At 31.7% G+C, this 13,776-nt stretch overlaps 2 protein-coding genes across 4 annotated transcripts; one reads left to right on the top strand and one right to left on the bottom strand.

The window, feature by feature from the left end:
* Nucleotides 1-331: 331 nt before the first annotated feature.
* Nucleotides 332-4,943, bottom strand: LOC106660817 (receptor-binding cancer antigen expressed on SiSo cells). Of its 2 annotated transcripts, none has more exons than XM_014383768.1 (4): nucleotides 4,698-4,943; nucleotides 1,076-1,258; nucleotides 767-1,009; nucleotides 332-700 (listed from the first exon to the last, which is right to left on the bottom strand). In XM_014383768.1, the coding sequence occupies exons 2-4, from the start codon at nucleotides 1,223-1,225 to the stop codon at nucleotides 536-538; spliced, it is 558 nt and encodes a 185-aa protein (XP_014239254.1). In that variant the 5' UTR covers nucleotides 1,226-1,258; nucleotides 4,698-4,943; the 3' UTR covers nucleotides 332-535. The 2 variants fall into 2 exon arrangements, with proteins under 2 accessions (XP_014239254.1, XP_014239255.1); XM_014383769.1 differs by having other exon boundaries at nucleotides 4,702-4,918.
* On the top strand, nucleotides 4,940-9,088 carry LOC106660816 (probable bifunctional methylenetetrahydrofolate dehydrogenase/cyclohydrolase 2). 2 transcript variants are annotated; one of them, XM_014383765.2, is made up of 9 exons: nucleotides 4,940-5,031; nucleotides 5,121-5,268; nucleotides 5,348-5,532; nucleotides 7,978-8,087; nucleotides 8,154-8,319; nucleotides 8,376-8,471; nucleotides 8,539-8,646; nucleotides 8,709-8,828; nucleotides 8,883-9,088. In XM_014383765.2, the coding sequence occupies exons 2-9, from the start codon at nucleotides 5,216-5,218 to the stop codon at nucleotides 9,002-9,004; spliced, it is 960 nt and encodes a 319-aa protein (XP_014239251.1). In that variant the 5' UTR covers nucleotides 4,940-5,031; nucleotides 5,121-5,215; the 3' UTR covers nucleotides 9,005-9,088. The 2 variants fall into 2 exon arrangements, with proteins under 2 accessions (XP_014239251.1, XP_014239252.1); XM_014383766.1 differs by lacking the exons at nucleotides 4,940-5,031; nucleotides 5,121-5,268 and adding an exon at nucleotides 7,821-7,907.
* The last annotated feature ends 4,688 nt before the right edge of the window (nucleotides 9,089-13,776 follow it).

Genomic DNA, 13,776 nt, shown 5'->3' with positions numbered 1-13,776 from the left:
ATTTGGAAGACAGTGAGCACTTTAAGTCACTAGAGGGAGAAAAGGAGTATCATTGCTCAAAACGTGTTGCTATAAGTCAAGGAACTGTGGCAGTTCCAGTAGTACAAATAACGTAATGAAAGGCAAGAGAAGGGAGAAGTAAAAGCAGAAAGATCATCATCAAGCTGGACCTCCAAGAACTAGTGGTTGAAAAAGTTTTGGCTGGACTAAGGTCAGCCCAAAACTAGACCATAAAGGTAAAATACAATGTAAGTCATTTAAACTAAAAAAAAAACAAATTGTGAAATCACACTGGTGATTGAAGGCAGGTTAAAAGCAAAAATGAAAAAAATATTTTTAAAAATGTGTATTGCACGTAGTATTTTCATTAACACATTAGTGATAAGAATGTATAAATATTAACATTTCATATTCGTCCTCATATTTACACTAAAAACATTTTCCTTGCCTAAATTACAATATAATTTGTTTTTGAAATTTTCAAGAAAATGTTTTTGCAATAATAGCATTACGTATTGAGGCTTTCAGTTTGGATTCAAGAAACGACTAATCTCCTCATTTCTCGTTCCATGTTTTTTTTCAGCTTCTCCTCCTTCCTACTTTGCCGAAGTGCATCTGCCATGGTCCACTTTTCAGTACCCTCTGCCCAGTCACCCTCTCGGTTTTCCATCTCTTCCCAGGACTTAAGTTCACCAGAATCCTTTATCAAAACAAAACATACAGGTTAAATTAGGAGTAAAAATGTGAGATTTACTGAATAATTCACCATTGGAACGTCATCAGGAGCATTGGATAAAATCGATGGCATTTGGTTGTTGTCTTTTCTCCTGACCATCACCTTCATTTGACGTTTTATCTTTGGCTCCATATCCTGGAAGTAGTCAGGTGGAGGTTCTTCTTGTTCCTGTTTGGCCAAGGCGGCTCTTCGATAATGCTCTTCGATTGCCTTTGACTGTCTTGGACTTTGATTTATCTCATCCCATGTATTCCAACTTGTCAGTTCTGGTCCCTGAATAGCAAAAACAAAAATGACAATGGATCTATGCATTTTTTGTGAGCAAAATTGAATAATCACAGCTTGGTTCTGATAGTTTGGCACTATCCCAATGTCTGTTAAAGGCACAACATCCACTGATGATTTCCTCCTGCGACGAAAACAACAAAGTGACCTTTTGATAATAGCAAATATAAATCCAAGTATGCCCTTAAGCCTGTTAAGAATCATTATTTGTCAAATTTGGTTGCATCACAGCAAAATCTGAAATTGAAAATATTGAAAGCATTAATAAATTTTAATAGAAAAATGGGACATTAAAACCACCTGAATTGATCACCATGGTCTAAAAATCCATAAAAAAATGTTAAAAGAAAGGGAAATCCGTAAGAGTAGACCTCATTCTCACATAACTCAGACTAGGCCTAAGAAAATGTGGAAACCTTTGAGGCAAATATTACGCAATGGACTCTTGGGACAAATTTCTAATTAAAATGACTTTCTTGGTAAACTCTGAAAGAGTTTAATTCCAATTTTGCAAATTTAAAGCTGTTCATAAATTAATACTGGGAAAACAAAATCCATTCTGTATTTAAATAAATAAACAAAGCTACAAAAGAAAAAAAAATGTATTAGGTAATATCTTAGATTGGAATATGTTGCACTGTTTTGTCTGGATGAGGTGACCAATGAAAGTCATGAGTTATTAGTGAATAACATCTTAGATTAATGCATTACCACTTAAAGCCTGGATGGAATAGTAAAGAATGGTTTGATACTGGATGGCAAATTCTGTCATGTATCAGATTTAATTAAAACTAAGGATTTCTCAAAAACATCAGATACTGAGAGCTATGATGTGGGAGATGAAAGCAAGGAACCTGGAGCAACAACGAAGCCCAACATAATAAAGAAATGTGTGGTGTTTAGTGACCGTTAGTTAATGATTATTTGGAGATCATGCAGTCTGGTGTGACGTAGGTTTTAGAAAAACATTTTCTTTATCGTGCCGTTTCGATCTTTATTGACATCATCTTCAGGGCCTGGGATTTATAAACATTGTTTAAATTATACAAATACATGTAGGATGTGAAAAAAAATGAATTTATACAATGCTACAAATATTAGACTTATGTGAGTAAAAATACGTTGATTGAGTTTAAAATTTCTAGCAATGTATAAATTCTTTTTTTTTTTCACATTCTACACGTATTTGTATAATTTAAACAATATTTGTAAATCCCAGCCCTGAAGATATCAATAAAGATCAAAACGTTGGCATGATCAAGAAAATGTTTTTCTAAAACCTATGTCACATGCTCCCCTAAATTTATAACATCAAAGGCTGCTGAGGAGGTGTTTACTAAAAAAAATGAAGAAAAGAGAATAATTTTTACCACATATAAAAACCCTATAAAATATATATAAAGCAGCTTTTTCAAACCCCCGCAGCCAAATGAAAAACTGCCCAGCCATATTATCAGTCTATTAGCTTATGTAGTGTATGGGAGACAATAAGAGGTGTTAAATTGAAATGAAAAGAAATAGTGAGACTGGGAGGGAAGAAATACAAGATAGTCAGATTCCATTTCATGCAGGGACATTGAGTCAGTCTTATTCCAACGCTGAGAGAGACGCGGCTGTCATGTTGATAGTCAGTACTGGGTGAGAGTCTTGCATTTAGACCGTCTCAGACTGAGTAGTTTTGTACAACCCGGAGCTTATAGATTAGCTTAAATCAAAGGTAGACTAGCTTTAGAACCTGTGTTCCATAGAGAAAGAGTGTATGTAAATTTGTAACAAGGAACATGTTCTCTTATGTAAATTTTGAAGGAGAATAAAATGTTTGTAAGTTAATTCGCACCTTGTATAAGATATATCACCCAAAATTCAAGATATGATTTTGAAATACTTTTTTACACACAAAATATTTGTAAAAACATGATTTATTGCTACTTTTTGAAACGTTCTTATCCAATCAAGATATTGTCAGTAAAATTAAGCAATTATTTTGTGAATATCAATTAGAATTTATCCTTGTGGTTAAAATGTTAACTGAGGGAAGAGCTAGTGGGGGATCTTTTATAGCAGTTACAAGTGATTTAATTGGTCAAAATATGGTAAAGATTAAAACCCTAAGAAATTTCAAAGTAATGGAAATGGCACTAGAATAGATAGTGAATTGTATCCTCCCTTGTTATTCACTAGCTAGAATATGGATGTTGTGTACGAGGGACTCTCTAGGGAGCTTGAAGATAAGCTGAAGTGTCTAACGAGTTGTATTGTATGTTTTGTCAAGGAAGTCCAAACTATCTACCTATGTCTACTTGTGGCCAATACTGAAATAGTAAGGCAAAAAAAAAGTCCAAACTATACTAAAGGGAGCACAAACTGGGACATTTGATAGACTTCAGTGCCTGCTATCATTATAGATTCCGAAATGCGACATCACTAAACATAACAATACGTCATTGGTGTTCTCTTCTAGGTGCTCGCTGCACCAGATTCTCGAGTTGCTGCAGGTCGTCTCAAAACATCTTCAGTACTTCTGGTGGGCACTATGGAAAAGGTTCTGTCTTGCAGCAATCACAATATTTCTGTCCTACCATTTCCCTTATCATCATACTGTGCTGAGATCCACTACCCAGCCTATTGGCATTTCCAGTCTCTCAGAATCAGGCTAAAGCACCACACTCTGAGAAATGACAACTGCCTCTTCAACATCCACTTGCCAGTGACCTCGATGACTCATTCTCGCAGTAATATTACGAACTTCTAGTTTCAAGATGATATATTTCCTTGTTTAAAGAGAATACAACTGGATTAAAATGGGGAAAAGACAAGAAAAGGAGTTTATTTACAACACGAGTAATTTTTTTTTTTTTTTTTTTTAACGAGGGTTCGCAACAGCAGAGGTCATATAAACCCTCAGGGTGCCGGTGTTTTTGAAAAAAAGCCCATTTGTAAGTATGTCAGGTTCGAATGCAGGGTCGCTGGATTCAAACCTGGGACCTTTACCTTACAGAGATGAGCGCCGTGTCAATGACTAAACCTTGCGGCCACCGACGCCCCTAATTTTATGTTTACTACTCTTAAAAAAAGCCGTTATTAAAAATGAGGATCAACATTGGTTTGGTTTGGGTTTGGGCTTTCTATTTTGTTTTATCCAACTAACAAGACTATATCGGTTAATTCAATTAAAATTAATAGAATAAGAATAATTTACAAATATTCTAATTAATTTTTGAGCAGTTTAGAACAATACCAAGGTTCTTGACAGTGGGACAAAAAGAAATAGGGTGATTGTTAATTGTATGTTTGTTTTTTAAGGTAAATGTTTGCATGAGTGCACCTAGTCTGCCAACACTGGTGATCCAAAATCCAAAATTCTTGATTAGATGAAAGAGTTCAAACATCAAGAACACAGCATCCTTGCCATTAAATTAGTTCTCCATAAGATATCTATCATTTACTGAAACTGCATGCTCTGAGGTAGTGAGCATTTAGTATTAAAATGAACTTTATTTTAATATGAGGACCATTTTGTTTACCCAAATAAGTTCAGGTGGTTTGAGAAAGAATGGGATATTATGCAATTTAACTTATAGTCTAAGACTTAGCACTATTTTTTTGTTAATAGTAATTTTAATACAAAATGTATACGTACATCATAGAATAAAATGAATGTGAATTTAATACTTACGTACTGATGTAACAAAATTATTTTTACGCCCAAAATATATGTTTTAATGGAGTTTAATTCCATAACCCAGTTATTACATCGAGAATAATCTTAAATCCAATTGTATCTATGTCAAGTAATGTAAAAAAAGCGTTTTAATTGAAGTAAAACGCACTGTTTAGACTAAGGATGAGCGAAATTTTAACAAAGTTTGATAACAAAAATCAATGTGTACCTTAAACATGAGAGGTTCTGACAAGGTTATTCAATTTTGAAGTCAAGTTAATATTATTCCTAAAATTTAGGAGATTTGATCATATAAAAATGTCAACGTTTGTTGAAGAAATAAAAAAATGTAATAACATAAATAATATTTTGCATAAAGAATTTAAACAGATCGAGTCGATTTTAAAACTTCCAATAAACTTTGTTTTTTCCGATAAGAGAGATAACAAGAAAATAAGCCCACTGCGAAATTCAAAATAGACAGGAGGATGTGATATCCAATGAGTTAAACTTGGCAAGTATGCTACTTCATCATGTCCATAATCTTTCGCAGGCTTGTTGGTGTGCCCAACATTCATAATGTTCGGTATGTGCATTTTGATTTTAAAACCAAATAAAATCCCCATTTTTTTTTTTTTTTAATTTGAAAACGAGATTTGTTTCAGCTTGTCATGTACTGTGTTTGACGGCAAAGAGGCTTCAAAGTCTATACTTGACTCATTGAAGTTAAGGGTTCAAGAATGGGTTTCGGTGGGCAACCGGCCACCGCAGTTGTCCGTCGTGCTGGTCGGTGATGATCCTGCCAGCCTTGCATATATTAGAATTAAGACGAGGGTTGCAAAGGAAGTTGGTATGATTATTTATTTATTTTAAACCTACTATCGTGTATATTACACTTTTCCAACTTTCCGAATAACAGTTTCAATAAAGTATTGGGTGGTTTTTCAATAATTTGATTTTATTCTTCTTTTCTTTTGAAGCAATTATTATTGTTATTGTTTGTACACACAGGAAAGGGATTAGTTTTTGTGTTTTTTATTAATCAGATTTGTCATTTAATCGCTAGGAAAACTTGTGTTGTGTACTGATGAACTGTAATTTGGTCTGCTTATCACCTTTGTTTTTCTGTCACGTTGCGCTTTGTTGGCCTCTTCCATATTGTTGAAGGCAACCTCATCGCAGTTTGTTATGCCTAAGAAATTATCAAGAAATACATCCTTCAAAGCAGGGATCTCATTGGCAGGGATTTCGATTTCTGGATGACATTGCCAGGCCTCATAGAGGCAGAGTTGTTCATCAATGTTTAGATAAACCTGGGAATTGCCCATCTGCAATGTATTAACTTTCACCGAGGTGTAAAAGTTGCCATCCCCACTAAATTAATAAATAAACTTTAAGTTAAGTATAAAGTAAAAAAAAAATTATTTACACACCAAAGAGCAAAATTCAACAAAATAGAAAAAATTAGCCATGTTTGTTACAACGTTTAAATGTGTCACAAGTAGAATGGATTTGGATTTTCAGCCTAAATTTTGACTTCACTGACAAATTAGGTAAATTTTACCCTAAATGATAGTTTTCAGTCCTGTATATAAAAATTACATAAGTGGTGTGTGCAGTAGTTTTTTTTTTTTTAAATTTAAATTTTACCCTAAATAATAGTTTTCTTGTTTTCAGTCCTGTATATAAAAATTACATAAGTGGTGTGTGCAGTACAGTTTTTTTTTTTTTTTTTAATTTAAATTTTACCCTAAATAATAGTTTTCAGTCCTGTATATAAAAATTAGATAAGTGGTGTGTACAGCACAAAGTTCTATTTTTTTTTTTTAATCAAAAACAAAAGTGCTCAAAAATAGGAAGTTACCTTAATAACAATATTTTATTGATAATGTACTTAATGTACTCATAGAAGCAATTAAAATGAAAAATATAAGCATAAACATTTATAATATAAAAGTCTAGTAATTAGGAATAATTAAATACTTATTCAAACAAATGACCAAAATGTGTCAATTGCTCATTCTCATTTATTTGTCATCAAAACGTTGATCTCATCAGAAACAAAAAAAAGTGTTATAGCTAACAGCCCACAAAAAAAGTAAACCAGAACCATAATTTCTCGACATTTCCTTCAATTTTATTTTGTTTCCTTGTTTTATTGCCAGTTACAGTACCCCAGTAAAAAAAAAAAACAGCCATATCATTTTTCTGTGTAGGTTTTGCATCTCTTTATCAACACACTTTTGAAATTTCTAGCGTAAAGCACTATATCGTCAGTTATTTCTATTTGTGATAAAAGACTAAAATATATTAAACTCTGTATGTAAATCCCGTATAACTCTAGTAGGGCCTGATGAAGTTTTTATAATATTTTTTGATCAAGTTTTATGGGGCACAATGTTGGGATTGCTTATCTATAATGTAATCACATTTTCTGATGAAAAAATATAATCAGTGTCAACATTTTCTACATGATTGAATTCACTAATTTCGTGGTCCGCTTGACCAATTAATATATTACAATTAATTAAGGTTTTTATCTCAACTAAAAACATTAATTAATTGTAATTTTCTACATGTGTGTCTTCATCATCTTTAAATGCTTGTTTTCATCAGGATTATCTTCTGCTTCATTGTCCCTATCCAATGAAAAACTACTAAATCACCATCACATTCATCTGAGAGTTGTTGAAGGACCTCCAAGATGTTTTCAGATTAGTTATTCAAATTTCAGACCTAAAAAGTAAAAAAAAAAGTTAAACTAAAATCATACATGGACATTGGTGTTACTATATTGAAGCTATAACCAAAGAATGATTAAAATATCGCTAACACAAAATAATAAATATTATTATTTATAACATAATTTATCAATATAATTAATTCATTAATTAATAACAATAATCAATCAATAATTAATCAAACAATATAATTTATCTAGAGCTAGAATCACCAAATGTGATACTAGAACTGGCAAAAGCAAAAAAACAAGTGTTTGATTTGGTTGTCCTTCAATGTTATCCAATAAATATTTTAATTAGGTCGAGCTCAATGTAAGGTCCCAGATTCTCAATTTTCTCAATTCAATTGGATTGGTTTTTTCCTTGTTCAGCCATTTCAGCTATTCTTGATTTGTAGAAATAAATAAATGTCCATACCACGGCTTTCACATGATATTGTAGATGAAAGGGGTTGAGAAACCAAACTTGCGCTTAGCAGAAAAATGTAATTAGGCAAACCACAATATTTCTAATTATATTATGTAGAATACTGTTTTGTATTTTGTGATTTGTAGGTATAGGAAGCAATATTATAAAACTAAGCACTGAGACGAACCAGAATGATTTAATAAATATCATTGAAGTCCTCAATAAAGACAGAAATGTTGATGGAATATTAGTTCAGGTGAATATTCCACTACTAACTATTTTTTCAAATTGACAATACCAACTGTTACTATTATTGTTTCAGCTTCCTCTGCCTTCACATTTAAACCAACACATTATAAATAATTCTATAAATCCTACAAAGGATGTTGATGGCTTTACACAGGTTAATATGGGTCGGCTTTGTATGAACTCGGCCTTGTTTGTACCCTGTACAGCAATGGCCGTTGTCAAAATAATAGAGCAAATTGGTAGTATTTCAATTAATTGGGTCTCTTATAATAAATCATTTTTAAACATTTTTTAGGCATTGAAACAAAAGGAAAGCATGCTTTAGTTTGTAGTAGATCAAAACATGTTGGTTTACCTATCGTATTAATGCTCCATTCATCAAGATTTGCTGGTAATTAAATTATTTGTTCAAAATATATCCCTTCATTGAATTTATATCTATATATAGCTTATTTTAGAGGGCATGGAAGGTTTAAACATGACCACTACTTTATGCCATAGGCATACACCAAAAGAACAGCTTAAAAGTATAGCTCAAAAAGCAGATTTTATCATCTCAGCCACTGGTAAAAATTATTGTAAAATAAATCCATTTACTATTAATATTTATAAACTAATGTTTAAAAAGGATTACCAAGAATGTTTACTAGTGACATGATAAAAGAAGAAGCAGTTGTGATTGATGTCGGTATGACAAGAAAATGTGAAGATAGCAAAGTAACATTCGTTGGAGATGTGGATTTTGATGGTATGTGTTGTAAACATTGTCACTTATAAATGATACTCATGGATATTTTTTCAGATGTGAAACAAAAGGCTAGTTTCATTACACCAGTTCCTGGAGGTGTTGGCCCGATGACAGTTTCTTTCCTCATGGAAAATACACTGAAAGCTGCCAAAGTTAATTCAGATTGTAAAAACTGAACATTACCCTGCTCTTTATACAGTTTGCCAGTATTTTGAATAGTATTTTAATTTTGTTTTAATGACAAAGGAAATGAATTTGTATTAATTTTGTTTTAATCTAAAACCATATAAATTAAAATGTATAGATACTTATTAGAGCATTTGTGTTTCCTGGTCTATCCGTTAACTTTCTTCACATTTTCTATCTTTAAACAAGTATATATTTTTATGTAATTTTTGTCATTTATTCACCGTTTTCAGAGGTTGATCAGCCTATTTGGACAAAAGATTACCTACTTAATCGTCTTTTTTCATGGCAAATAGAGGAGCACATAAGAAGGACACTTTTTATCTACTCTATCTGTTTTATTTGCTTTATATATTTATATTTATTATTTTCTGGGCCATTTGAGGGGTGCATATGTCTCTCCTAGCCATTGGCACATTTCCGGATATTCAGGGTTTATGAACAAAACTGAAAAATATATCTAACATTTCCTAAACATCCAGAGTGACACAAAGAAAAGTCCAATTCTCTTCGCCATTGAGCTGTCATTCTTGTATTATCAGCAATCAAAATGACCGGACTATCTTTAACAAGGGAAGGCAAAAATTTTCACTGTTACCAAAATTCTCAGTTGAAGAAAGTAATACATAATAATAAAATAAATTGCTCAATCATTTCATACATGATTATTTTCTTAAATAAACAACAATAAAATGAAGTAAATTTTTGAAAGAAAAGGAAAACAGGTATGAGATGATTTTTTGATGTCTTATCAATAAATACAGACTTCTTCGAACTGATGCCACAAAAATTGAACTATAAGTTACATGAAGTTTGGGGGACCAATTACACAAAATTTGGTTGAAATGTGGATAGATTTATTCTCAAATCTAGAGCAACATCCAGTTTGCTCCTGTTTTTACAATTTCTTATCTGAGCATAAGAAAATGCCCATTTCTCCAAACTGGGTAATAGGTAAATGTCAACAAAATCGCAATTGCCTTTCATGAGAGTTCACAGCCCAAATAGTGACAAGATTGGTTCATGGACCATTGAAGACTTCTTTTAATGTGGTATGAGATGCTAGTAACTTTTCCTTCTTGCACATTAAGATGAATTATAATTAATTAACAAAAAGGCTTGTTTAAAATAATCTTTAGGTTTGATATCCAACAATACATTTCTGGCTCTGGTATTTTCAAATGAGGGTTTCAATCTGCCCAAGTTTTGTATTATATTATCATTAAATGGTTGCTAAACAACACATATTATCATTAATCATTAGATTTAGTTTTTTTCTCTCCCCTAAATGAAAGGTTTATTTTATTTATACGATGAAACATGTCACTCAGGTATGCAAGGCTTGCAAATCAAAATCAAACTACTACATATCACTTTTTAAGCATTATACCATATTTATAATAAAATGTGTGAGCTAATTGAATTTTCAAATAACCAGGATTTTAAAAGAAAATTTAATAACTTGTTTCGTGAACTAGAGCTCTATGATGTGAGGTAATTTATGAATTATGTAAATTAATCATTTTTAAGTATGTACATATGTGTATTTTAACTGCAATAATGAGTTGTGATGCTTTTATACAAAATGTAATAAAGTTCTTTTTTTATTTTTTATTTGAAAATCATGAAATTTGTATTTAAGTTTTTCAAAAATTTTAATCAATTATACAAAACTTTATTTTTTGGCTGGCCATCATAGCAATTTTTTTATGCACCCCTACTAAATAGCTAAATTACTAAATAGCTGTCTCAATTTGTTTGATTACTATAACTATTTTTGACACAGTTATGAAAATTGTTTTATTTCCTATGTAATAATTTGTGCATTATTATTTTATTTACTTAAAAAGTTATACAAGAGAAATACATTAATCTTGAAACCACCAGAATAAATAACTTTTGTAGTGTACAAAATATTCGATTGTTCATTTACTTAATTTTTATATTATTTTGGTCATTTATTTTTTGTTTTTAATTTAAAATGTGTACTGATGTATTATTATTTTAAAAAGTTATACAAGAGAATTAAATTAATCTTGAAACCATCAGAATAAATAACTTTTGTAGCGTACAAAATATTCGATTGTTCATTTACTTAATTTTTATATTATTTTGGTCATTTATTTTTTGTTTTTAATTTAAAATGTATACTAATGTTGTATTATTATTTTATTTACTTAAAAAGTTATACAACATAAATAAATTAATCTTGGAACTACCAGAATAAATAACTTTTGTAGCATACAAAATAATCTGTTGTTCATTTACTTAATGTACTATTTTGGACATTTACTTTTTGTTTTTAATTTAAAATGTATACTAATGTTGTATTATTATTTTATTTACTTAAAAAGTTATACAACATAAATAAATTAATCTTGGAACTACCAGAATAAATAACTTTTGTAGCATACAAAATAATCTGTTGTTCATTTACTTAATGTACTATTTTGGACATTTACTTTTTGTTTTTAATTTAAAATATGTACTGACCGCCAAAAATATAGTAGTGGTTTTGACCACGAGGGTTCAAAAAGGGTGGTTTATTGCTATTTGGTATGTACTTTGTTTTTGTGCGTTCTCAAGTTTCGTTATATATTGTTTAATATCAAACAACCCCATATATTGTTCACCCACTCTGATTCTTTAAGACGGACTCCAAATCGTTTAAAATAAGAATGGGCAAAAAGAAGTAAAACAATTAATTATCATTGACCATGGACCAATTGCTCCAGAGTTGGCATGATTTACTGCCAAAATGCCTAAATTTTAGAGATCAAGTCGTCAAGAGATCAAACAAATTCTGCATTATGGCTAACACAAGCACCAAATTGGGTGATCAAGCAAATTTGACTTTTAAGTTTTAATCAAATTTGACCTATCCATCTATTGACAATTTAACTCAGGTAAGTGATGTTATCATCTGATCATGGTAAATACAATTCGCTAACAAAATATCGTATCTTTGAAGGACGAGAGAAATATTTAATTGCTATTTGTTGGTTTCGTTTAACCATCTCATTTACTGAGCGGATTAATGAACAAACGGAAAACAAAATGTCGGACGAGTTCTTAACTTCTTAAAGAGTAAAAACATTATGGTCGAACTCCACCCACCCGCCTTCAACAAATACTAATGAATTATGATTCGTTGCCTTTAAACGGCAGATAAAAAACCACCCCGTTGTCGGAATATTTTGTCACAATCAGACTAAAACTTAACCCGTCGCTACTGCATCTGCCTCAAAATGGTGGTGTGAAGTGTCACGTACATTTTACAGAGGGAGCTAATAAATGCACAAATCCATTCGGTTGGGTCTAAAGTCGTGTCTACAATAAAGCCGTTTTTTTATAATTTATAAAAAAAATAGTAACAAACCCTTCTGATGTAAATGTCTGCTGTTCACGACTTCATACAATCCATATGGTTTGCAGCCAAATTAACATGTTACAGGACCCTATTTCTCTCTTTGGCACCTTAAACTATGATTTATTGTTGAATGAAATGATGCATAGCAAACATCATTACATGGTGAAATCAATCGATGATGATCAATTTTTGTTACCACTTCTTAATGATTCAGCCCAAGCATCAGCCTCTTATATGAAACACCTGCACCTCCAGTTGCCAATGAGGCAAGAAGTTTAGCAGGCAAATTAGCATAGTAAAAAAGGGTATAGTCAGACTCGCACAAAGCTTCTGACATTCCTGATAAATAATTTGCCCGACCGACTTAAAGATTCAGTCAGAAAGAAAATATTTTACACAAAAGATTCCAAATAGCACAAACTAGCAAAGGAACAGGCTTAAGATACAGTTTTACAAATTTTCCTGTAATCAGACACTAACATTTATTAAAATTTATATACTATCATTTTTATTAATTCTTCCAGATCCTATATGATGCCAAATTGTTGAAACCTATTTTTCAACTCTTGATGAACTACACCCTGATATCCACACCTCAACAAAACAAATTTAACTGCCACATTCAAAAATAACCATAAATAACTGTTGAAGGCTTATCGAAACCTGTCCATGTACGATCTGATGTACTGCAGGGCTCTCATTCTGGTCCGATCTTATTTCTTTTATTTTTTAATGACGTCACCTCTGCTCTCATTAATTCTTCATTTTCATTGTTAGCAGACGATTTGAAAATTTATCGCCCTGTCGAATCGTTGAATGATTGTACTCTCTTACAAAATGACGAGTCGCTTTTGGCTTTGGTGTACGCGTAATAATTTGAAATTAAGCAAAAATAAATGTAAGATTTTGAAGTTCAGCAAGAAAAAATAATTCACGATTACGACCAATTCGTTTATAGTATTGAAGGATCACATTGACGAGGTAGATACTATCCCAGATCTCGGGGTTATTTTTAATAAGAATTGTGATTTTCGGGACCATATCCATGCCATTAGAAATAAATCGTTTAAAAATTTAGGATTCGTATTCAGGCAAACTGCTGACTTTAAGAACCCTTTTGCAATAAAATTACTCTATCAATCTCTGGGGTGCAGTCACCTAGAGTATGCCAGTGTTGTTTGGTCGCCGAGTTCTTTAGATGGGTCTTACATGGTAGAAAGGGTACAGAGAAAGGCCACAAAATACCTATATTACAAGTTATGCAATTCCAGGAACAACCATCATTGCTCCTATGAAGCCAGACTTGCCCTAGTAGGCCTGGATTCTCTGGAGGATAGTAGAGTTTTGGCTTCCGTTGCATTTCTGTGGAAGATCCTGAATAATTTTATTGAC

Source organism: Cimex lectularius, unplaced genomic scaffold (assembly GCF_000648675.2).
Source record: "Cimex lectularius strain Harlan isolate CLEC.00 unplaced genomic scaffold, Clec_2.1 scaffold61, whole genome shotgun sequence".
Classification (NCBI taxonomy): domain Eukaryota; kingdom Metazoa; phylum Arthropoda; class Insecta; order Hemiptera; family Cimicidae; genus Cimex; species Cimex lectularius.
Note: the sequence above shows the minus strand (reverse complement) of the source record. Positions and strands in the feature narration are given on the sequence as shown.